Source organism: Gouania willdenowi, chromosome 6, assembly GCF_900634775.1.
Source record: "Gouania willdenowi chromosome 6, fGouWil2.1, whole genome shotgun sequence".
Classification (NCBI taxonomy): domain Eukaryota; kingdom Metazoa; phylum Chordata; class Actinopteri; order Blenniiformes; family Gobiesocidae; genus Gouania; species Gouania willdenowi.
In genome coordinates this window covers 5,244,963-5,271,496 of record NC_041049.1, presented here as the reverse complement: position 1 = coordinate 5,271,496, position 26,534 = coordinate 5,244,963, and the positions used below count along the sequence as shown (strand labels likewise).

The 26,534-nt window shown below is 36.4% G+C and overlaps 1 protein-coding gene across 4 annotated transcripts in view; it reads right to left on the bottom strand.

Annotated features, from left to right (window-relative positions):
- Nucleotides 1-25,922, bottom strand: part of tbc1d30 (TBC1 domain family, member 30) — a 31,681-nt gene extending 5,759 nt beyond the window's left edge. Inside the window, exons 1-12 of one of the 4 annotated variants that reach the window (XM_028451456.1) lie at nt 25,345-25,922; nt 19,254-19,418; nt 11,013-11,074; nt 8,997-9,062; nt 7,378-7,503; nt 7,117-7,302; nt 5,280-5,349; nt 4,230-4,328; nt 3,973-4,141; nt 2,038-2,143; nt 1,851-1,957; nt 745-884 (exon numbers count right to left, since the gene is read on the bottom strand). In XM_028451456.1, coding sequence (XP_028307257.1) covers nt 745-884; nt 1,851-1,957; nt 2,038-2,143; nt 3,973-4,141; nt 4,230-4,328; nt 5,280-5,349; nt 7,117-7,302; nt 7,378-7,503; nt 8,997-9,062; nt 11,013-11,074; nt 19,254-19,418; nt 25,345-25,777 — 1,729 coding nt within the window. In that variant the 5' untranslated portion in view covers nt 25,778-25,922. Of the gene's footprint in view, nt 1-744; nt 885-1,850; nt 1,958-2,037; nt 2,144-3,972; nt 4,142-4,229; nt 4,329-5,279; nt 5,350-7,116; nt 7,303-7,377; nt 7,504-8,996; nt 9,063-11,012; nt 11,075-14,273; nt 14,411-15,322; nt 15,726-19,253; nt 19,419-25,344 lie in introns of those variants that run through there. The other 3 variants (XM_028451457.1, XM_028451458.1, XM_028451459.1) reach the window with 3 other exon arrangements.
- Between the last annotated feature and the right edge of the window lie 612 nt (nt 25,923-26,534).

Genomic DNA, 26,534 nt, shown 5'->3' with positions numbered 1-26,534 from the left:
TAGTTAAATTTACTGAATAAATACGTCATTTAAAATAATAATTTAATAGAACATTTAAATATAATTTAGTTAATCATAGTAGTGTACCACCTGAACAATTTATTTTTAAGTGTCAGAAAATGTAGGTTAGGCATGAATAATACAATATTTTGTTATTCTTTTCCTATTTTATAGACTTTAATTTTCATCAGGATCAGAAAAGTTTTATCGTCAAGTAGAGATTTAACAATACAAGGAATATGACTTGGTGGATGGTGCAAAAAAGAAAACAGTACAATAATAATAATAATAATAATGTTAATAATAATAATAATCAGTATCAATATTATGTCATAATAATTCAAACGTCCGCGTGATAAACTCTGGTAATTAAACAAATAATCAACAGCAGGGATTCACCATCATTATCACACAGGGTTTAACCACATTTTAAAGCCGTCCCATGGGAAACGTAGCCCCGCCCCTTTACCTCATCACCCTGCTCAGCCTGTGTTGCTACGTGCTAAGCTAACTGAAACATGTGGGACTAGTCTCTGGTATGGAGATCCATGTGAAACAGTTTAATAATTAATTACACATAACACAATCTGACTTCTTTAATTATTTTGCTAAAATGAAAAATCTTAATTTAATTTGCAGGATATGTATTTTTTAATCAATTAAATAACTTTTTAGAATTTGATTTCCTTTTAATGCAAGTTTTTTTAAAGTCACAACCTTCAGTCTACTCCATCCATTCCTCACCTTTGAGGTGTCTCTGGTATCGGTGCAGCTCGGGGGCCAGGAGGCCCCCCAGGGGTCCTAGACAGCCCAGCGCCGTCACCACCGAGTCTTCATCGTCCATGTCAGCATCGTCATCACTCTCCCACCCACCCAGAGCATCACTGGGGGAGGAAGTGAGTGAATTACACACAGAGTGGGAGTAACGGGTTGATTTTAGATGAAATCATTTAATGTGTTTAGATGATAAAGTCTGAATATTATTAAACTTTTATTTTTGTTTTAGGCTCTTATTTTTGAAAACCTGTTTTCCAATTTAATCGTTTGTTTTCTTGAGTCTGATTTTATTTGGTTTTTACATTTTCAATCAGGTTTTAACCCAACAAAAATATCTTAAAATCTGTTTAAATTCATCTTTAATTTTTATTTTTCTGCGTTTATTTATTTTTATTCATTTATGTATGTTATTTTGATTTAGTTATTTATTTCACTCATACATTCAAGTTTTTTTTTTATTTTTTATACACATTGCAGTTTATTTTAAGTAAGTTTTTATCAAGTCAGAATTTTTAAAACCTAGTTTTTTTCATAAGTCCAGCTTTGGTTCAAAATGTCAAGGCTTTTAAAGTTGTTTTAAGTCAATCTTTTATTATAAAGTCTGGGTTAATTTATCTCAAGCTTTTGTCAAAGTCAGAAGTTTTGTATTTATGTCAGGTTTGTTTAAGTCAGACTTATATATATGTTTTTAATCAGCTTTTAATTTAAGACTGAAGCTTTAACATTGCTACAGGATTTGTAGCATCAGTTCTTGACAAATGCAGCATGTTCTCAATCCGTGTATCATTCGTTCATCATGATGTAACAAAAACATAAAAAATGAAATAAAAACACTCAATATTTGATATTTGTTTCCAAAACCAAAACGAAAAAATGGAAACGTTTTGTTTTTCAAATTCAAGCTCTTTTGCTTCGGTACAGAAAACGAAAAACAGAAAACTAACACCTTCCGGGTCATGATACACGGATTGTTCTCCTACAGTCTGGGATTGAGGCGTTTTATGGCGACTGCTCAAATAAACAAACTAACCTTTAAGAATGTAGTTTGAGCAACTAAAACAACAACGACAAACCTTCCATTGGATTTGACTGAGGTAGGGAAGGGAGTGATGTTGTAGGTGTATTTCTCTCTCAGCTCGGCCAGCTGAGGGAAGGGAAACACGGCCATGGAGTAAACCTCCTGGAAACAGGGACACAGGAACATATTAATGTCGCTCTAATTATTACTGTACGTGTGGGGAGGTTTAACTTCAGATTTACCTGCATGAGCTCAGAGGAGTCGACGAGGTTGTGCTCCAGCATCTCCTGAGTGAGGCAGCCCATGGTGCTGTAGAACTCGTCTGCGGTCTGGCAGTACTCAATCCGCCTGGAATCAGATCAATAGTGAAGGGTCAGAATCAGGGAAATTAATAAAAAGATATTAATCAGAGCCGTACAGTGAGAGAGTTGTGACAACTATTGTAGCGCATTGATGCTACAGCAGATGAGACAGTTTGTGATGCACAAGACGTTTAAATAATCATATTGGATATTATTATTATTATCAGCGTATCTAGACCCATTAACGTGTGGTGTTTTGTAATGACCCTCCCCCTTTTTTTTTTTTAAGAGAATTAAAGAACGTTCAAAGCAATACATACTGTATACAATACATATTAACTAATTTTTTAACCAAATGAATGTTCGCCTTAACTAGGTCAAAAAAGCAGATGAGCTAGCTTCTATGGTGAGGAATACAGATTAAAAAAACACAAAATTGAAAACAGTTACAGAAGAAAGGTGCATCATTTATAAATGATGACATCAATTATTAAACTCACTTAAATACACAAACAACTGCTGACAAATGAACAACAAAAACACAGGCAATGACTCCAAAAACTCACAAAAATAACTCCAAAAACAAAGAAACTATTTATGGAACTACATAAACCTATATCGTATATACACATACTTATGACGGAGTACTTTATAAATATTGTCAATCAATGTAGTTATTGATGACAAATTACTAAAAATCCCAGTTATGTCACTAGGAATCAATGGATTCGAATGGGCCGCCAAATAACTTCCGGGACAAAGTCAGATGAATCACATGACGGTCAAGCATTTTGGACTTCCGTTGTTGCAACTCTCTCTCTATACGGCTCTGGTATTAACCAGTCCAAACAACAAAGCCTCGCCCCTTTGACTTTAGCCGCTACGTGCTAAGTTAATCAGCACATTTACAGTACGCAACACATAAATCGCAAAAATGTTCCTCTTTGCTTTTCCGTCACCATCAAAATGACAGCATTGGTAAGAAATATGAAACAGCCACAGCGTCAAACATTGACACATTGTGACGATCATTAACTAATTCAGTGGTTCTCAACCTTTTTAGCCTGCGCCCCCAAAATAAAGGTGCCAGAGACTGGGAACCCCCACCTGAACACATCCAGAAAGTTTATTATTATTATTTGCTCTATAGTATATAGTCATCTTAAAGATGTAAATCCTCATTTTAATCGGAAATAAAATGGGTTAAAAGTCACCAAAAATGGTGGAAAAGGTGGTGAAATGGGATTTTAAAAAACTGAAATTGGTTGAAAGTTGCAAATTAGAGTGGCCAACTATGGACAGAAAAAGTGGTTATAAAAAAAACGAATGGTTTAAAGTGTCAATATTAGAACAATTAGTTTAAACTGGCAAATAATGGGCATTGCAAATTATGAATGTGGTTAAATTGGCAAAAAAATAAGCATGAAATATGGTGAAAAGAGGTTTAAAGTGACAATAATGGGTAAAAATATGTGACATTAGGCAGAAAGGTGGTGGAAGAGTGGTTATAAGTGCTGAAAATGTCTTGAAAGTGGAAAAATGTGCAGAAAAGGCATTGAAATTTTTTGATGTGGCCGAAATGGGAGTAATGTAGCAAAAATACATTAAAAGGAGCAAAAATATGGCAAGAAAAAGTGATGAAAATAGGTTAAAATATGGTAAGTTTGGTCTATAATTGCAGAAAAAGGGTAAAAATAAACAAAAATTGGCTCAAATTGTTCCAAAAATATTGTTCGTTTCTTGAAGGTATCTGGAGACCCGCTCCCAGTGTCTTGTGACCACAAATGGGGTCCTGACCCCAAGGTTGAGAACACACTCAGATGCTCAGACTAGCTAAAAACAACCATGAAGTGAAAGTGAAACATCTGCACCCACTCTCCCAGATGCTCCCAGATGGCGAGGGCGACCCGGAACAAAACCTCTGAGCCCTCAAAGAACACCGAGTCCCAGATCTTCAGTACGGTGGGGGCCGGCAGACAGGTGGCGAACATGGTGAGGAACCACTGCATAGTGAACACGTTGGTTAGGGGCGGCTCGTAGCTGCCTGCAACACACAGACGACCGTGCACGTGAAGAAAAACAAAACAAAAAAAAAAAGCAGCCCTAAATCATCAGATTAAAGAGCCGCCAACCTCCTGCTTCCCGATTGGCTGCTTTCTGCAGGTGGTGGAGGTGCTGAGATAGGCGGGGCAGCTTGAGACGCAGCAGATCTCTGAACACGGCCATGTCCACTGACACGAGGACAAAACACATGGAAACAACTCAGATTCACAATGCTTTCTTTTGAAAACCAAAGTGACAAAATAAGGAATGTTTTTTTGGCTGTATTTCTAAAAGCAGATCCAACATAATAATATCAGCTTAAATCGTGTCTTGTAGAGATGTAACGATTCACTCAACTCCTGATACGATTCAATTCACGATACGATTCTCTCACGATTTATTTTACGAAATGGGACTGTACACAAATGATGACTGAAAAATATTCTTTTTTTTTTTGGGAAAAAACTAGAAAATACTGTATTATTTTCCTTTTATTTTTCATTGTCAAAAGAATCCCTCGATAAACTATTGAAAACAATGCAATTTAACTAAAAATAAATCTTGAATGAAATAAATAAAGGAATAATACAAATGAAGAAGAAGCCTATTAATTTAAATTCTGGTTCTATAGTAAACAATGGAAAACTGCATAATAGTTCTTTTTCTTTTTAAAAGTGCAACTGAAAAAAAACAGTCATTGCACTGTATTTACATCAGATATTTGTTTAGACCAGCAGAGGGCGCTGGTAACCCAGTGATCGGTTGGCATACAGATATTCTTGCAGTGAAGAAGAGATGCTATTCGCTAGCAGACAGAGCTAATAAAAAAACGTGACTTACAGATATTCACGTAATATTACAGATATACTTTCGGTGCTAAAGGGGTAAGGAATCATTTATTAGCATGTTCAAAAGTAGAAGGCGGCCAGAAACAAAGTAGTAGCAGATTCCGCCAGCCGCCTACGCTTCTGGACAAGAGAAGGATACATATATAGCGCTCTCTGCTGTTTAAAAATAGTACTGCGATTCAATTTTCAGAGTACCGTGATACCTATGAATCAATTTTTAACTGCCTTACGATTAATCGTTACATCCCTAGTGTCTTGTGTGTGTTTGTGTGTGTGTGTGTGTGAGTTTACCTGAGAGCGCCCGCAAGTTGTTGGCAAAATAACTTTCAGGCAGCACTTTGTCGATCAGATAGATCATCACCTGAACACAGAGGAACAGGAAATCACTCATACACTCGCTCTACCAGCGTCACCACCAGGCCGTGACTCAGCGTGAAGTGAGTCAGCAGCTGATTTTAACAGAAACAAATGCATCATTCTGAACTCCACAGTGTGTTAAACAACTCATTTATTTAACACATGGAATCAGAAAATGTCTGTGTGTATTTGTGTAAACATGGTATCTACATGTGAGGACTGAATAACAGGTCCAATATCAGCCAGAAAACAAAATATCGGATTTAGACTGCATCTCCAATATATATTATAGTTATTCAATTGTAGAATACTGAAGATATTGTATTAAAGGTTAAAATGTATGTAATTAATTGGTTAATAATAAATGGGTCAGTTTTTCTCATCCCTACTGTTTCTGACTATTGTTCTCTGTTTGAGTAAAATCACTTGATCAAGCCTTTTCTAACATTCCACACTTCAAATAAGTAATAAAAGCATGTATGACTCGTGCTGATATCGCATCGTATCGACCAATACTCAAGGCAGCAATATCGGTATCGTATCGGAAGTCAAAAAGTTGTATCGGGACATCCGAACCTAATTTCTACACAATGATTCAGGTTTTCTGTTATTTCAATTTTATCCTGTGGGCTGAATTTGATGCTCTAAAGGGTCGGATTTGCACCCCGGGCTTTGAGTTTGATACATGTGACATAGGGGGTCACTTCCTGTAGCTTTAGAAAATAGCATCACTAGCTAACGGAAGTCAATCACCATCTAAAACGGTCACCACTTCAATCAGAACACCACAGCGTGAGCAAAAACACCAGGAGCTCCGACAACAATCCTGATATATAAAGTAAATAAAAACACCAACTCAAGTAATTGACTTCTAATGTCTTCTAAATTAGCATTACATTAAGTTCTACAAGCTGAAAAAATACAAATATTGAAACTTAAAATACATTTTTCATTAACAAATTAATATTCAAACCCATTTTCTTATGTATTTGAATTGTCATTACAAGGCAGAAAGCATCAATCACATTGTAAATAAGTTTCAAATTTAGGAAGATGGTACAAAAAGGGACATTTGAGAGAAATAAACTACGTTTAACTGCATTTATGAGAGCATAAAACCAATGATAAATAAGTGTCAACCTCAAGTCCCGGGGTCCAATACCGGCTCTTTAGAGCAGGGGTTCTCATCTGGTCTCACCCTGGGACCCACATTTTTCCACGGTCATTAAACCACGACCCATTTTTTTTTTTTTTTTTTTTTTAGAATTCAACCAATTAAATTTAGTTTTTCAAAAATAGCTGTTGAAAATACACACATATATAATGTTTTTTTAAAACATAAATCTATATATTTTTCCTTGCAACATGCATTTTAGAGCATGTTTGTCAAAAGAAAAGGTTCTTTCAAAATAAAAGTCCAACATGAGAGACATTAAGTATTTGCTAATTTTTGACCAGCTGTCCATGACCCACCCTATACAGGTCTGCAACCCACTTTTGGGTCCCAACCCACCAGTTGAGAATCTCTGCTTTAGAGCATCAAATTTGGCCCGCTGGAGAATTTAAAAAAACATAAAACATTTTGAAAATGACAAACTTTTTCAGCCCCTACAAATACAAAAAATAAATTAAAATCCTATATGTTTGCAAAGCTCAGTTTTCCAGTTTTTTTTATCACATGACGGCAGTTTTTTTTTATCTCATATTGTTGAAAGAACTCAATTTTTCCCAAATCTGGCAAAATTCAATTGGATTCAAAGTGTTTGGTCACCTTTAGGGCGTCACTTTCACTCCCCTCCGTTACTTCCAGGATGAGCGCAGCCAGCACGTTGAACCCTTGGCAGTATCCCACACTTTTATTCCAGCGGGCGTAGGCCAGCAGCACCCTCTTCAGCACCACCCGGTCCTGCTCCCCCTCCTGGCCGCAGTAGGAACTGCAGCCTGTCCGGTGCAGATCCTGAGGAGAAGACCACACGCAGATTGTCCTGACGTGTGTGTGTGTGTGTGTGTGTGTTGGAAACAAACAAACTACCTTCACTATTTGAATCCCGAGGGAATCATCGTCTGGGTTGCTGCGCTCGTTGAAAGCAAAGCGAAGCGTTTTGTCCCAGTCGATGGAGATGCTGTGGAGATACTGGTCAGCCAGCGTCAGCCACACCTGAGGGGAGGCGAGAGACACACACTTCTGTTTTTCCTCCTGAGCTTTAAGGAAAGCCTTGCTCACTTTTTATTGCTCCAAGAGGATGGAAACTCTTATGACAGTAGGGGGCCAAAAACATGTGATTTATCACCAATCTGAGCATTAATACAGGAAAGGGTTTTAGTGGTCATTGTGTGTCTCAATGTTGTTGTTTCATGTGCTTTAGTGTCATTTTATGCTGTTTTGCTTGTTCAGTGCATTTTTCTCTTATTTCGAGTTTTTTTGTTTGTTTTTGTTTTGTATATTTTTGTTGTCATTTTGTGTGTTTCTGAAGTCATTTTGTGTATTTTTCTGTCATTTCTAAAGGTTTTTTGTTGTTTTGTGTGCTATGAGTCACTTTATGCATTTTTGTTGTCATTTTGGAGTCATTTTTATGAATATGTGTTGGTGTGTTTCTATTGTCATTTTTAAAATGTATCAATCATTTTTTTAGTATCATCATTTGTTGTCATTTTGTGTTCTTGGAGTCATTTTTGTGTATATTTGTCATCATTTTGTGTATTTCTGTTATCTATTTTTAGATTCATCTGTCATATGTTTGTGTTTTTTGTGTGTTTGTGGGGTAATTTTGTATTTTTTCTGTCATTTTGTGTTTTTTGAAGTAATTTTCTTGTATATTTGCTGTCATTTTGTAAATTTCTCTGTCGTTATGTATTATTGTGCAGTAATTTTTCTGTACATGTGTGTGTGTGTCTGTGTGTGTGTGTGTGTGGGGCGGGGGGGTGCATTTATTTTAAGGGCCACACAAAATGCTGTAAGAGGACAGTCTCTTCTTCTATGGTTTTCACATGTCACATGTCTGACAGGATGAAAGTAATCATTTCCCTCTCAGCTCCTCCAAAGCCGACAGATAAAGCCCTAAAATGTAATGAACGAAGCTTTAGGGTTACATAATGACAGATTTCTCCCCCTCACTCACATGTTTCTGTGGGGTTTTAACCCAGAAACCCAAAAACCAGGATTGAAGAAAAAGGCTCTTCTTCAAGAAAAAGAACAGAGAAAGTTCACTGGACGTTTCCAGCTGATCACAGAACACATGAGGAAGAACAAATCTAGACTTTTTAGTTTGTCCTGGAGCTCTAGTTTTTCACCGAATTACTTTCGCGAGGCTGTGCTTGATTATTGACAGAAGTGTCTCATTAGTTCTTTGTAAATAAACACAAATAATAATGTTTTTAACCAAAATAGCAATGGTCCCTAAACACTGGGTCATTAAAACATTAAATGTTGTGTTATAGGTATTTTATTTTGGAAAAAAAAGCTCTCATGCAATAACTTTGGCAAGTATGAAAAACACTGTACTAAAGGACGAAACAGTTTGAAGTCCCTTACTTTTCTCAGCATTTATCTAAAAACCTATTCCTGTTTTTAGGAATATCAGCCAATCACGATGGGTTAAGGCCTAATGAGAGCTGGTGATTGGATGAACGCAGAGTAATGAAGCTACAAACCCTTTTCCTCCACTCCTTTGGTATCCCTGTTGGAAGCCTTGCCACAGCTTTGAGAGCATCGTACCACTGTTAGAGAGAAGAAACTATCATTAAAAACACAGCAGTGTCGTGCATCAGCTACATGACATTCAGCCACATTCAGCTTGTAGACACAGTAAAGATGGATTGCTACACTTCATATTTAGGATCTGAATTGGGAAAATGGATTTTCTTGTTGCAGGATTATTTAGGAAACTAATATATATATATACATACATAGTTTGTCACTTCTCTGAACTAACAACAACAAACAGAAGGTCCAGTTTACATAGGTTCACCAAAACTGGACGATTAAAGCTGCTCAAGATGTTTTTTGTTTTTTTTTCTTTAAATCGCATGAAGACAGCTAACCTGGCCAGAGCCAGATTGATGTGTAGCCCCTCCCCCTAACTCGAGTTCTCCACATTGATCTGGGTCTGTGTCTGGTGAATCCTATCGGAACCAGGGAGGGACATGAACAGAATGCTTGAAGCTGATTGGGCGAAACACCTGTCCACCATGATTTGTTTTAGCCAAATGATGATGTCGTCATCAGCATGTGCCGCAGAGACGCTGCTACAATAACAACAAGGCTCCGCTGGTGAAAACGTTCTTTTGGGATAGTAATGCTGAGGTCATTATGTCGTTGAGTGCCATTTTTGCAACATGAGTATGTGAGTTAAGGACACGTCAACCATCCTCCTGCATCAACATCTTTCTATTTTGATTCAGAGCGATGCTAATAGTGGTAGCCCAGCTAGTTCCTCTCCCCACAACTGCGCATGCGCCAGTTTTGCTTCGGCGCTTCTGCCTTCGTCACACCCAGAAATCCCACCCTAAACCACAACACTGTCTCATGATTGTTTAGAATCGGTTCAGTTCAGTTTTGAAAGCCAAATGCAGGAACAACACAAGATGGATTCTGGTGTTAGTGAACACCAGGAGAATCCATCTTGCAGGCAAGGTTAGAAGACATAGGCTGTGTATGAATACTGAATGTGGCTGAATGTGATGTAGCTGATGCACAATCCGTACTGAACACAACAAACTCAATGAGTATATACTGTCTGGCTTAAGTATACTTCCAAGTTTCCCAAGATGCATTTGGAACCTACGACGACAAAAACCTGAATCACACTGAGGATAAATATCTATTGATTCTTCACCTTTGAAAGTTCTGAAAACATTTTAAGTGAGAAAGTGACCAAGTAGAATATCAGCATGTGCTCATTTGATCCCTAAAACTCATGGAAACACATTTAATTCTGACGTTTCTGAGATTTTCGGAGACCCTCCATTGTGCTACTGACAAAACTTCTGGTTAACTTCAAAACAAGAGCCCTATTACAGAAGCATTAAGAGCTAATGGAAGACAAGAACAGATGCTTTTGTTTTGAAAAGGGGATGTTTGACTTTTAGCTTGAAGTCGGTCCCAAGACGATTTTACATTTTGCTCGCAATGCATCATGCGGCGGTTGAGTATGATTAGTGTGCCACGGTGCATAAACGGTCCACATATAGTACCGTATACATCCAGGTTTTTCTCACTTAATCAATATTTTCATTATTATCTAATGTGAACGCACTACATATTAATTTTGATGTCAGACTTCAATTTCAGCCACATTCTGATCTTTCAGTGAAAGCCTCAGAATAAACGTCTGCTACTGTTTTTCAGCAACTTTCAGTGAAAACACCAGAAATGTGTTAGGAAGTCACTTTGGCAGAGTTTTTAGGCAAAAACACAAGAAATCACAGTAAGAATAAAGTAAAAACACTTTGCATCTGTCTACAGGACTACACGACCCACAATGCAATGCAATGCATGACACTTTTGTGACAATTTCCAGAAATGAGGGGCAAATTCAACCATTTATATATTTTATCGAGCAAATGATCTTTGATTTATTAACATATGAGGCCTCCACCGTGTCTTCATCTGAGTGTGTGAAGTGAGAACCGTCAGATTGAGGATCGTAGAATGTTTTCCACTCTAACCTGCTGGAAGCCGTTCTTCCCCAGTGAAGGTTCAATGGTAAACTTCAGCCTCGTGTCGACACCTACAGACAAATGGAGAAGCGGTTACTCAAATAAACACAGTTTTAACATATTAGCAACAGAAAAAATAAACTTATCAGGTAGGTTCCACATATAAAAGTAGTTTTGATCAGATTCCTTCCAAAAATGAAACTTAGTTCTGTTTGGATTTTGTCCCACGTGAACATTATAGTCCAGTTAATTCAACAAAAATATTAATATATTTTCAGTTTTGTTCACGTTTGCTTTTGTTTTGGGTTTTTTATTAGTCATAGTCGAGTTCAGGGGCGTCAAACTCATTCAGGGGCCAAATACAGACAAGTTTAATCTCATGTGGGATGCAGATTATAGGAGGAAAACGAGCAAAACTATCATTCATGTGCCCTAGTATGCACTTCCACCTATAAAAGAATTTAAAGTATGTAAAACACCAACAATATCTAAGCAATAAGTGACAGATACCCAGCAGGATCTTACATTTCCTTGATTTTGTGACCAATTATTAATTAATTTTGGCAGAATTTAGAGTATTTGCAACAATTTGAAGCTAAAAATGACCGCCATCATGTGATATAAACGTGTGAAAACTGAGTCCTTGAAAAAATGTGCACTTTTATTGAATTTGTGTATTCGGAGGTACTGAGATATACTGTATACAACTGAATTAGGCAGAGTATCACCATCTTTTTGTTCCGTGTACCCCATTTTTGTTCAATAATTTGTACCCCCTCTTCATATCAAAGTACTGTAACCCCATCATTTTACATGTGTTTGTATTTCTGGAACAGCAAGCTCTCCTAAACCTTTATAAATGTGTCTCAAACATGGCTTAATCTACAAATTTAAAACAGTGAGAGGAATTTAAAGTGGAATGTAGTTCATCTACAACTTTTATGTGATTACTTCAACAGTAAATAAATACAGTCTCCTTTGTAATGGCTAATAATTGTCTCCTATACAATATCCTCTACAGCAGTGGTTCCCTAACTTTTCCCACAGTCCCGTACCACTTCAGACATTTAACCTGAAGCCATGTACCCCCTACACCTGCACGCTTAAAAACATATTCATGTAATGTCATGTACAACGTAGCCCTACAGTGAAAATCTGGATCTTTAGACCAAGGGTTCTCAACTGGTGGGTCGGGACCCAAAAGTGGGTCGCGGACAGCTGGTCAAAAATAAATAAATGCTTAATGTCTCTCATGTTGGACTTGTATTTTATTTTGACAGATGCTGTGAAATGCATGTTGCACAAGAAAATATATAGATTTATGTTTAAAAAAGATTATATATATATATATATGTGTGTTTTCAACAACTATTTTTGAAAAACAAAATTTTTTTCGATTGAATTCTTAAAAAAAAAAAAAAAAAAAAAAAAAAAAAAAAAAAGTGGGTCGCGATTTAATGTCCGTGGCAAAATGTGGGTCCCAGGGTGAGACCAGTTGAGAACCTCTGCTTTAGACCATCAAAGTCTGCCAGCAGGAGAAAATTAAAAAGACAGAAAAAACATAAATTATTATCCAGATTACCAAATAATTCTTATGCTGATAAATCAGCTCAGATATCTAAATACACAAATTCATACTATATTCCACAATATTTGGAGAATCGCAATTTTCCCATACTTTTTTCCCAATGCCTGCAGTCCATTTAAATTTAAAATTGTTCAAAGAAGTCAATTGTTCAGCAATTATTTAACATAAGTTCCACAAATTAAATAAAAGTATGTCTAAAAAAAAATAATGACATTTGAAAGAGAAAATCCTGCAAGGACTGACATGTCACTTATTGCTTGGATATTGTTGGCGCCTTACATGCTTTATGTATGATTTATACGTTGTGTAAAGAACAAACTTTGGTACATTAATCAGTTTTTTTTTTTATTTCTATTCACGTACCCCCATGACAATGAGTACCCCACTTTGGGAACCTAGACTCTACAGCATAAAATAATCCTGTTTCAATAAATTACAAGAAATTTGATTATTTTATTTAGCAATAGTGCTGTTAGTTTGTGGTGAATTTGTCAAACATATATTAATATAGACTGGAAAGGAACTTTTTAGGAACACTCCCTGATTATTTTTTAATTAATTGGTAAATTTTCCCGAGTACCCCCTGCAATGTGCTCCTGTACCCTTAGGGCAGGGGTCTGCAACCTGTGGCTCTGGAGCCTAATGTGGCTCTTTGACTCTTATGCAACGGCTCTCTATAGCTTTAAAAAAAAAACTATTGAAATAATTTTTTTTAATTTTTTTTACAGAGGCTATTAATGATTAATGACAAATAAAATCAAGATATGACAATTTATTCCTACTTCACCTCCTGCATCATCTACAGACCATCAACTTTCCTGCACCTGTAACTAACCTTACGTTTTAAATCCCTGGTAAGACAATTAAAACGACATAAACACTATTCTGGAAGTAATTACAGATTTTATTTGTGTGGGGACAGATTCATTTAACCACCAATGTGCCGGTTAAATATGCATGTTTTATGTGTGGCAAGAAATTAGCAATTAGCATGCGTTGATCACATAATAATGCCTTTTAAATGCATCAACTAAAAAAGAATCTTCTTTATATAACATTGTGTTCATGTAAACGGAGATGAGTTTGAAGATGCAAGATACTGTTTCATATCTTGATGTCAATTTATTTTATTTTAAACTATTTTAAGTTGCCATTCACATGATCGATAAAAATCAACTCAAATTAAATCAAACATTATTCTATATAATTTTAAATTTATAGAATTTAATACACTGTTATGTCTTCATTGAGAAGGTTTTTTTTTTTTGGCTCCGAGAGGACTTTAATCCAGGTGAGATGAGGTTAAATGGCTCCTTGTAGAGTAAAGGTTGCATACCGCTGCCCTGTTTGAGAACCAGTGGTCTAAAAAAAAAAAAAAAATAAACTATGTGCGCGTGTGTGTGTTCGTGCGCGACCCCATGTGTCGCTGTCCTTCCCAAAGCAGTGCTGAACCATCCTTTAAATCAAATTAAAAACCCCAAAACGCGTATTTACATGATATATGTGGTTAAAATCATCCCAAACCACAGATGGAAATTAAATTGTGATTCGTGGTGAAACAGCAGCTCCGTTTGAAAACACTTCCGTGTCCGCGGAGGGATTTTAATTCACACACAAACATCAATAAACTAAAGGTTTAAAACACAACAGCACAATAATAGTGGTCATAATGTGAGTTTAACCTGTACAGTCCGCCTCTGTCGTCTCGTCATCCGCCATTAGTGAACCGTTTATTCCCCGGTGTCCTGAGAGGATTAACGCGGAAAACACCTCCTACTTCCCGGTCAGATTATTGTAAAGTAGCCGCACTAACCCGGACCACTGGACAACCTTTTGACTACCTCCGCATCAAACTAACGTTTAAAACGATCCGCACAAATAAATAGGACTTTTTATAATGACGTCAAATTATTTTAGATGAAAACGACATTATAATCATTATTAATAATATTGCATTTTTAATAAATAAGTTACTATGGTTATAAAATTACAAATCACATGGATCTATTTAAACTGGGACGCTATTTTGAATACTCAATATCAGTACCACAAATGACAGAAAAATACAGAAAATGACCACAAAACACACACAGTTAAATAACACACACAAGGATACTCAAAAAATACACAAAAGACTCCAACAGAACCAAACAACAACAAATACACAATCACACAAAATGACCCAAAGTAAAAAAAAAAAAAAAAAAAAACAATTACATACAGAGGATACTAAATATATACAAAATGAGTCCAACAACAACAACAAAATACACAAAATGACCAGAAAACTACACACAATAGGACAATGAAAACACACAGTGATACCAAAAAACAGCCAAACCCCTTTGTTATTTCCTGTTGATGTTTGTGTGCCCTGAGTTTATACAAATAGTTTTTTTATGTTATAAAAAGTCTCAAAATGTTAAGGAGTCCACAAAAAACACCATAAGCCCAACCGAAGCAAAAAATATAACGCAAAAAAAAAAAAAAAAAAATTAATAGAAAATATGATCTGATGTGTATGTCCATTACTAATTTAAAATTGTATTAATTGTATCATTAAAGATAATTAATATATGCACACATAATGGAGGCTGCTCAGTCTTAAACGTCTTTAATCTCCAGGTGACCCCAGATGGGGTCCCGGCACCAAAGTTTGAAAAGCCCTGGATAACGCAATGTCTACGGGTTGTCCTGTGGTGTGGCCCGCGGACCTTATGTTTAGCATCACCTGGCTCTAAGGTGCACAGCAGCCGCGGGGCGATCCTGGATATTCCGTTCCGTTTCCGCAGGACGCTGCTGATGATGTTACCGACCCCTCCCGGTCCCTGCTGCCGCTGCCTCACCCCCACCCTCGGCCTCCTGCCGGCGGGGAGCCGCTCCTGTCTCATCCCGGAATCAGGCCGCCTTCAGCCGGCTTTCACCTCATCGCCTTCCGCCGCTTCAAACGTGTCCGTCAGTGCATGAAGGAGCAGTTATAGTGACGACTTTACCGAGCAGAGCCGCGGTTAAAAACCCACAAGGTTCATAAAAATAAATCAAATGCAGAAACAAAAAGTGATGATGAGGTTTAGTTTGGTGTCTAGTGTCCTCATCTTCATCCTCTGGTCGGTGCAGCGTCAGAGATGCTGGAGACGCTGATAGAGAGAGAGTGAGGGAGGGATGGAGGGATGAGGTAATGGAGGAGGATAAAACCACTCATCACTCCCTCTACTGGTGGCTCTGATACAACATAAATATTCATCCCAATAAAAAATAAAATAAAATAAATCAACCCAGTTTGTTTTCAACAGGGCCAGACCACAATAATCCAAGTAAAAAAAAAAAACGTAGAAAAATAATTTATTTGTTCTATTTATATTTTAATTATTCTCGGAAGGACATCAACGCTGATATCCATAGTTTCTGAGAAATACGTTTATGGATAATTATTTTGAAATGCGAAAAAAAATACCTAACTAGTCTTTTACTATGGTCTACTGCCAGTGGTCATTCATATACATTAATGCATATAAGTCCCTCCTTCGTCCTATAGACCCTTATACAAAAGGAAAACAATCGACGACTGCACCCAGCCAATAGGCTTCGACTTCCTGTTTTTGAGACTGTCAATCAAAGTGAATGTAGAACTGTACACGGAAACAAGGCCACGCGTCACAACAGCACACAGGTAAATATGATTTTGGCTCTTACCTGAACCATAGACCTACATCAATGAGACCCGATGCGACCTTGTTATGTTCCGCGACGCATGTGCAGAAAAGTAGAGGCGTGGCTTCAGGTAGATTGAAAGAGGCAGTGGGAGGAAGTGGAGTTGTTTAGGGCGGGACATCGAGATGTTTCTCAGAAACTCTGGATAGCAGCTTTAAGCTAAATTAAATCTGGTTTTTAAGGATGTTGAGTTAAAAAAAAACCACCCTAAACAAAAAAAAATAACAAGTAGTCATCATCATTTTTAAAACTCTTACAATTAAAAACATAATCTTCAAAAATCAATCCATCCTCAGAGTTTGGTTGAGGAAGTTTATTCCAAGGGTGGCATAGGTTTTTATAGGAAAATGCAAATGGAGAAAGTAGTGCAATTTTAACCATTTAAGCTTTATTACAACTAAGTTTATCAACACTTTTTTCTTTTATTTGTCCCCCTCAATGTGTGAAGTGCATTTCTAAAAAAAAATATAATATCCTCCCAGGCTAATCCAAACCCTGTCAGCATTTAAATCTTACATTTTCACTCTTTTAATTCAATCGATTCAATTTAGTTCCTTTATTTTTCAGTTTATTTTGTGTTGCGTGCTTTGGCCATTAGCCGTTTTTAAATGTGCTTTATAAAGAAACATATTTTAGTGATTATAACAGAGAGCAAAGCATTGTGTTACAAACGCCGGGAAATGAATTATCTCATGCTGTACCTTTAATCCCTTTTATTTCTACAATTTGCAAAGTCACGTCTCTTTCTCCGTAGCTATTGTTTCAACTGCCACTGACTAAAAAGAAGGAAAATATGCTAATATGAGGCTATTGGATGAGGCTTCAGGCTCCATGACCTGTTGATTCAGCATTAATAGGTGAAATCAGAGGCAACAGTGCAAACAGTGATAATAACACTCAAGAACCCAGTGAAATCAGGCGTGATTATGTAGCACAGGCTTTTACACGTCTGTCCATTTCTATTACACTTGATGGACATTCAGCCACTTGTTTTGAGGCAAAAACTATCGTAGAAACATGTGATATTGTTCTATAACATGATGGTGAGGGTTTAGTCTGTGTGCAGGCGTTTCCGTTTCAGAAAGTGGAGTTAGTCATCATATCATGTGATTTCATAGTGAGTTATTTTCTCTATTTGACCACTTGTTTACATTGAAAAATTGTGTGTAAATCCGTGATATTGTCTGAAATGTGAGGGTATATTCCATCCCATATTGCATTTTACGATAAATTTCATTTAGGAAGAGGAAGTGAATGACATTATTTTTTGTCCATTTTCTGTGATCATGGAAAACTTAAAATCAATATGTTAAAAAGCAGTTGTTTTTTTTTTTTCCAACCAATTTAATGTTTTTTAAGCTTCTTTTTTAACAGTATGTGCAGCAGCTGTTTCGTATTCCTTCCAAACACACATTTTTATGGGTGAGGACATTATAGGAAACTTGAAGTTTTCCATTCTCTGCGTTCCACGTATATTTGCAGACAGAAAATGTGCCGTCTGTCTCTGAGATTGTGAAGGAACTTCAAACCAGTGAGTACCAGTATTCCACATGTTTGGGTTAGCTTAGCACGTAGCGGCGCTGGCTGAACAGGATCAAATGGTAACAAAGGTTGGGATGGAACTTTATGCTACAAATTGTCTATTTGACCAAGAAAGGAAATAAAAAAAACATAATATAATACAAGGATGTCCAGAAGAGTAGGTGGCGGGCGGAATGGCCTTCTATTTTCTTTCTGGCCACCTTCTACTCTTAAACATGTTCATAAATGGTTCCTCACCCCTTTAGCACCGAAAGAATATCTGTAATATTACATGAATATCTGTAAAAGTCAGGTTTTTCTATTAGCTCTGTCTGCTAGCGCGTAGCATCTCTTCTTTACTGTGCAGAATAGCTGCATGCCAACCAAACACTGGGTTACCAGCGCCCTCTGCTGGTCCAAACAAATACCTGGCGGCTGCAACTGAAGGAAAACAATCATTCTCTCTAAACATTTCCCCAATAATAAAATAAATCTTAACACATTCACAACATTACTGAATTCAACTTAATTAAATAAACATTATCTTTAAGAAAAATTCAATAAAGAAAAGAGTCGCTGGTAAGTATAATTCACAGACCAAATTTGAAAAAAGTAGATTTTGAAGGGGTTTTTAATTCTTCTCTATGGAATTGAATATGTATTTTTTTCATTCATTATCAATATTATCATGAATTAAAAGTCCTGCGTCCAGGGTACTGGGTTACAAAACTCACAAATTTAAGGGTATATGTAATATATACAGTATTATGAATATTAATGTTCTTGTGTTAGATATATTATGAATGTTAATGTGCCTGATACAACTAAATATATTACCAAAACCAACTACAAGCAAACCACACAAAAATGATGTTAATCATGCAGATACAGTACAGCATTCTACAGAGAACTTCTAATACACCAAGCGCCTATACTACTGCTATACTATAAGTTGGTACATTTTCAACTGGAAAGAGGTATACTGATAATGATGCTCAATTCTTTGTCATCATTACCATGGATACCAGATTTCAACTTGTAAATGCATCATGTTTACAAAAACTAGGTGAGAAAATACAACATGGTAAAAAAAAAGTTCTACAAAATAGAAGAAAAGTCACAATTACACTAATATAATGCACCAAAAGCCACCATATAGCATTATTTTTGCAAAATCTACCGGGAGTGGGGCTGCCCCTCGACCCCCCTAGATGTTGCGCGTGATCGAGCAAGTTTGAACCTTCTACTTTTTTTAATTTACACCTAATACTTCTCTGATAATATCAAAGCTAAACTTTTCTGTCCCAACAACTACACTAAAACCACACAGCATGTCATGTTTAAAGCGTAGTAAAGTAAACCATCATTCCTCCATAACTCGTGACTTCTACATGAACTGCTGAGGTAAATAAAGAGCCGTGGAGTCTTACGTCGTTTCTGTGAGACGGCCTGGAGGCAGGCGGTGACGATGTCGTAGTTCTTCTGCAGTTTGTGGCAGAGTCGGTCGCGTCTCTTCAGCTGTCGGATCAGTTTAGTCGACTGCAGGGCGGCTCTATACCTCACCTCCTGGATGATGGAGCGCAGCTCTGCTGGGGCTGTGAGAGACGAGAACACAAGACAAAGGTTTGGTTCTCCTGTCTGCATTAGCTTTACACTGATTAAAAATTAAATAACCCCCAAATCATCACAAGAGATCATGAAAACACTGAATTTATTAGAGAAACAAAGAAGTGACTTAAAGGATTAAAAATCGTCCTACAAATTAAAAACAAAACATTTTCACTTTAAGTGTAAAAGTTCTCTAATCCAGTGGTTTTAAACTTTTTCAGCCCATGACCCCCAAAATAAAGGCCCCAGAGACCCCCACTGTAGCTGAAGGTGGTTGAAGACAGACATGAACATTGAAGAACAGTCATGTAGAGACAAGGTCACCTATAAGGGGGAATAAAGGGGAGAGATTTTTGGGGTCCATCCATAAAGTCAGCAAAATGATGGTCCATTGTTCTATGAATCTGTGATAACCACATTTATTTATTTATCTGAAAAATATCCACTGTTATACATGAAGTTTATTACTATTTGGGCCATAGGATAGTATGATAATATTAAATATATAAACCCTTGTTTTCAAACTTAAAAGTGACCAAAAATGGTGGAAACGGTGGTGAAATTGGATTTGAAAAACCACAGAAATTGGTTAAACGTTCCAACTTAGAGTGGTCACAAACTACAAATGGACAGAAAAAGTGGTAAAAAAAAGGTTTGAAGTGTCAATATTGGAACTATTAGTTTAAACAGGGAATTAATGGGCATAATGAATCGTGACTGTGGTTAAATTGGCAAAAAATAAGCATAAAATATTGTGAAGAGGTTAAAAGTGACAATATTAAGTCAAAATACGCAACATTGGGTAGAAAAATGGTGTAAAGGGTTGTAAAGTGCCAAAAATGTCTTGAAAGTGGAACAAATGTGCAGAGAAGGCATTGAAATGTAAAAGAGAAGTGGCAGAAATTGGAGTAACAAAAATCCATTAAAAGGAGCAAAAATATGGCAAGAAAAAGTGATGAAAAAAGGTTAAAATATGGCAAGTTTGGTGTAGTGGCAGAAAAAGGCTAAAAATCAGCAAAAATGAGCTCAAATTTTTCAAAAAAATATTCTCAGTTTCTTGAAGGCATCTGGCAAACCCCTCCTAGTATCTCGCGGCCCCAAATAGGGTCCTGACCCCAAGGTTGCAAAGCCCTGCTCTAACCTACAGAGTAACTTTTCACTGGTTTGTTCTTTTCCAACTTTTTCTCAGCAAACATATTTAAATTAAATAAAAGCCTTAGAGGTATTTGAAGGTATTTTTATTTGTCGTAGCCACATTTGAAGCATATGACACATAAATTTGACTTCTGATGATGCAGGAAGTCAGAGGAGAACATGCAAACTCCATCTAAGTACACGCTTCACAAGCCAATTACAGAACACAAAGGAATCCTACATCATTTTACATGGTTTTAATAGCTTTTATTCTGAAAATGTAATGAAACTCAGAAACTTTAACCACGTGATTATGAGAACATGTCTCACCTCATTAAATTAGAAATACTGATGGACCTCAGAGTTTATTAAATATGTAGTAATCACATTCAAATAATGTAAAAGCTGCTGTGGCTACTTATTAACACACCTCTATACTGCATGTTTTATTCTTTATCAAAGTGAGATTAGGTTTAACACTTCTCAGGTTTCTGAGCGTTTAGGTTTAAAGTTTACTTTAGATTACGGACTCTCCTCCAAACGCAACAGAAAACCCTGTTTTGCTGTATTTTGTCTGTTCCCTGAGCCGTTATCGGAGCGTTTCCTCTTCCTGAGTGGCATTGTATGACTACTAGTGCTAATGACGCTCACGTGTGCAGAGGGCAAACAGTGAAGTCTCAGTGTTTGCACTGAGGATTCCTTTTAACCAGGAAACACCATCGCAGCATTCCACCAGGCAGTCAATGACCTGGAACCATCGCAGTGAGAGTGTGGACCTTGTTTTGTATGTTTTTGGAGCCATTTTGTGTATTTTATTTGTCATTTTATGTGTTTTTATGTGTTGTTACATCTGTTTTTGTTGTCATTTTATGTGTTTTTCTGTGTTGTTACATCTGTTTTTGTTGTCATTTTGTGCACCCTGTTGTTTTGCTTGTTTTTGGAGTTGTTTTGTGTATTTCTGTTGACATTTTGTGTCTGAAAATCTGCATTCCACGTTCAAAGATGCACTGATAAGTGATCTCAGTGAACCATGGCAGAACAAAACCAGCAACGAATCAAGACAAACAGCATCGACTGTTTTAAATACAACTCTAGATCATATTCATCTCGATCCTAGGTTCCCAAAGTGGAGTACACAAATTGTCATATGGGGTACATGAATAAAAAAAAAATTAATTGTAAACTAGAATATAAATCAACCAGCAGTCCATGCATTACCACTAATTACACATTAGCCGATGTACCCATGGTGACAAAGAAACAACCTCAACAAAAAAGCACAAATTTGATGAGAGCTACATCGCTTTACCGATGTACATTCCTTACAGATTATTCTTCTTTTTCTTTTTTAATTATAAATCATTATTCCGCAACAGAATAGGTCACATTCAGAGACTGATCTTACTGTAGGGTTACATTGTATGTGACATTACATCAGTTTTTTAGGTCGTGACCCCATTTTAATATCACACATATTTTTTCTTTCTTCCGAGAATTAGCTTTTGATAATGTTTGTTGTTGCCAAGATTAGTGCATAAAATAAAAAGATGCATTTTGTTTGAACTACATTTTATATTTAAGAAAGTGAAAGCATATAATATAGTAATTATTTTGTGTGTGGTGTTATAATTTTAAAAACAATAATAATCCAAACATTTAAAAAAACAAAAAAAAATTATCAGTATTTTTTTTATTATTATTATAAATTACTAGACATTTCAGGGGACCTCATTGAATTCCAGGTGACACTACATGGGGTCACGACCCCAAAGTTGAAAAACACAGCATGTGCAGCAGTGGAGAGTACATGGCTTCAGGTTAAATGTCTGAAGGTGTACGGAACTATAAAAAGTTTGGGAACCAGATCAATCCATGTACGTTCGTCGTTCCTTGGCTATGCCATTTCAAAACCAAATCAAAATAACAAATAAACAGTGGGGTTATTTAGTTTTTCTGATTTAAAACCAAAACAGAAATACAGAAAAACCAGATAAGCAGCGTTTTTCAGTTTTTTGGGTTTTAAATAATAAAAAAAAAAAATTTGTTCTGTTTCCCAGGTCCTGGACCAGGTCTCCTCACACAATAGGACTGTTTAGGATTTATTTCAGCAGTTTTCTGATCCTGCTCATGTTTTCATTCAGTCTGTGGAGTATCAACATAATAAACTGGTGACTGACTATCAACTGTGAGGCTGATGTGATGAACAATAGATGTTAGAACTTCTACGATTTCACACTTTTGCAAAAACACTTAGAGTTTTTTTTAGAGCAGTAAAAAATGTTATTTTGCACGCTATAAATACCGCTAACAGCAGCCGTCAACACACACGGAAGTTGATCATAAGAAACGAGGAGCACCAGTAGAGTCATTACACCACCTCTGGTTCCACATATCATGTGCATGTTTTACGTCACATACATTTTTTGGTTTTGATTTATTTACATATTAATAACGTCTCAATTCACTAGTAATGTGACTTATGCGTTGCTTCTTTTTTTGTCCGGGAGCAAAAGTCCGCCCAGTCACAGTTTATCTGGTTACTACACGGTTTTGTAAAGTTAGCAGATATTCACAGATTCGGACTTCCAGCATTAATAACTCTTTAACAAAACATCATTGACACAAATTACACCTCTGCCATCAGTGTGAGGTGGACAACATGATACAAGATCATTTTTTATCAAACGCAGCAGAGTAAAAGTCAGTCTGTCGGCCGTTCTGTGTGGTGAGATTAAAACATGAAACTCTCGTCCTAGTTTCTCCCGTAAATATCCAAATATCACGCAAACAAAATTAGATTTAATTTTAAAACAGAAAAACGCTGCTTGTTTGGTTTTTGGTATTTTCTGTTTTGGTTTTAAGTGAGAAAAACTAAAAACCCACACTGTTTATTTGTTATTTTGAGTTGGTTTTAACAGGGAATAACCAAAGAACGAAGGGTAAACGGATTAGTGCTGATGAATATGATCTAGAGTTGTAATCAAAACATTTGATGCTGTTTGTCTTGATTCGTTGCTGCTGGTTTTGTTCTGCCTTGGTTCACTGAGATCACTTATCGGTGAAACTTCGAAAGTGGAATGTAGAATTTCAGACACAAAATGTCAACAGAAATACACAAAACGACTCTAAAAACAAACAAAACAACAGAGTGCACAAAATGACAACAAAAACACATGTAACAACAGAGAAAAACACATAAATAAACAAATAAAATACACAAAATGGCTGATTTAGATCAGACATGGGAAACCTTTATCACAAATATGTGATTGTATCTGATCTGAGGGCCACTTCATCAACTTTTAGAATAATGACCAATCTGAGCTTTATGACAGGAACGAAAAGAGGGTATATTATGTATTTTTGGAGTTATTTCATCTGAGTGTGTTGACATTTTTTGTATTTTTCCGTCATTATTTTTAATTTATTTTATTCACAAATTGTTTTGAGTAGTGAGACTATAATGTGATATGAAGGCTTTCAGGTGTTTTTGTGTTAGTTATTGCAGTTTAATCAAATGGTCCTTTTTATATTGTGTATGTTTTATGATTTTATACATTAGGTTATTATTTTAGATATTTTTCTTTTGTTTTCAGCAACATTTTGAGCGATTAATCATTTATTTTAAACTTCTCTAAGATGTATTATTTGTTTGGTTCATCAAGGAATAGTTTTCCATTTATTACGTTACTTTGTTAGTTATTGCAGTTTCTCTCAAACAATTGTTTAAACCAAAGAATACTTTTTATTTTGTGTACGTTTAATGATTTTATTTATTAGGCCGGGGTGTCAAACTCATTTTTAGTTCAGGGGCCAAATATGGGGCAGTTTGATCTCAAGTGGGCTGCACATTTTATGCAGGAAAACAAGTAATATAAACATTATTGTGCCCTAGTTTGCACTTCCATGTAGATATAAAACACAAAATATGTAAAAAAAAAAAAACAAAACGATTATATTTAAGCAATAAGTGACAGATATCAGTCCCAACAAGATCTTCACTTGAAATTTCCTAGATTTGTGACCAATTCCTATTTAATTAAGGAAAATGTTATATCATAATTTGAGGAAAATCAAAACATTTTGTAAGATATAAGCACCGGGAAAATTGTGAGCCTTGCAAATATTGTTTAGTTTCATTTACACAATGATTCATGTTTTCTCTGTTATTTTTAGTTTCTCCTGCGGGCCGAATTGAATGCTCCAAAGAGCCGAATTTGGCCCCCGGGCCTTGAATTTGACGCATGTATTAGGCTATAATTTATTTTGGATTTCAGCAACATTTCAATTTGTTATATTAATTATTATACATTGTTGTGTCAGTTAATACAGTTTCTATCCAACAATTGTTTTAATCAAAAACTACTTTTCATATTGTGTATCATTGATTTTACATATTAGGCCATATTTTTTTTAAATTTTATATATTTTTCTTTGGTTCGACACAGCATTTTAAGCATTTTGGGGGAAAAAATACTTTTCAAAGATGTATTATTTGTTTGGTTTGTCAGGGAATAATGTTCTCTATATTACTTTTTCAATAATAATAATATTTTTTGTGTTAGTTATTGCAGTTTCTATCCAACAATTGTTTTAATCAAATATTTTTAATATTGTGTATGTTTATGCTTTTATAGGCAATAACTTAATATATTTTTCAGCAACATTTTTAAAATTTTGTAACATTTTTCAGTTCCCTAAAATTCATTATTTGTTTCGTTATAGTCCGGGAATAGTTTTGATGTTAATGGAGTTTCCCCATGCCGCCCTGGCCCTCACCTTTCTGGGACAGGTAGCTCATCTGCAGCCTCCTGGTGTGCCTCTTCTGGAGCTCCTGCAGGAAGCCGGAGCCGGAGTTACTCCGACCCAGGAAGGCTTCGGACCCGGACGCCTCTGTGGAGCTGTCCCAGCTGTCCACCGCCCCTCGGCCGCCCTCACTGTACGTCTCGTAGAGCTCCACCAGCAGCCGGTCCACGATGGAGGTCCTGGGAGCCCAGGCTCCATCTCTCCGGGACTCCCCGTCAACGACCCCCTGCTGTATGGGGACGATCCCCTCACCTCCACCTCCTCCACCGGGACACGTCCACCGCTCTGAGCCGTAGAAGTCACTCCCTGAGCCGGTGAAAGAGTTCACAAACACTCCACTCTCTCCGCCGTCGCATATGTCAACTTCCAGAAGTTCAACGTTGTTCAGTTTCACGTCTAACGCCATTTTTTTTTATTTTATTCACGATAAAGTTTCCATAAAATGTTTTTCTGTGTTTTAAATAATTCTTCCTGTGCGACAGGTGTCATGTTGGAGACGCCACACCTGAAGTCCTAAAGTTTTTAGGAGTCAGTGGAGGAGGATGGAGTTCCTGGAGCAGTCCATTGCTCACCTGAGGAAAGGTAAACAATAAGCTCGAGCTGTGGCTTCCTTTAGGAAGGGAGTGTGGAGTGCTAAACCCCTCCCCCCCTGGTCTGATAGGAACAATGGTTCAGTCCAGCCTGTGAACTTCACAGCAGTTGATAAACTACAGCAGGTCAATGTGTCAAAAAAAAATGACAAGTAATAAGTGAAGTGTAACCAGTTCACGCCATTGTGAAAATACTTTATGTTTTTAATCTTTACACGGATTGTATACGATAGGATTTTTGTGAAATTATTATTTTTATTTTTTTTAATTGTATGAGTCAAAGTCAAAAATCAGCTTTATTGTCGATTTCCACTATATGTACACAACATGTACAGTAATTTAAATTGGTTCACTCCAGTGCAAAGCTTCTTAAAAAGGCCATATGTAGAAATTGCAAGCAATTTCTGCCACCACCAGGTAGCATATTACTTGACAGTTTTTTTTTTTTTTTTTATTGAATAGGATAAAACCTATTTTTTGTTACTGCAAGTTTGCATTTATGATTATTATCGTTAAAAATATAAAGAAACACGAGTGTTTGTGTGTGAGCTTTATTTTATTGATGTAAATCTA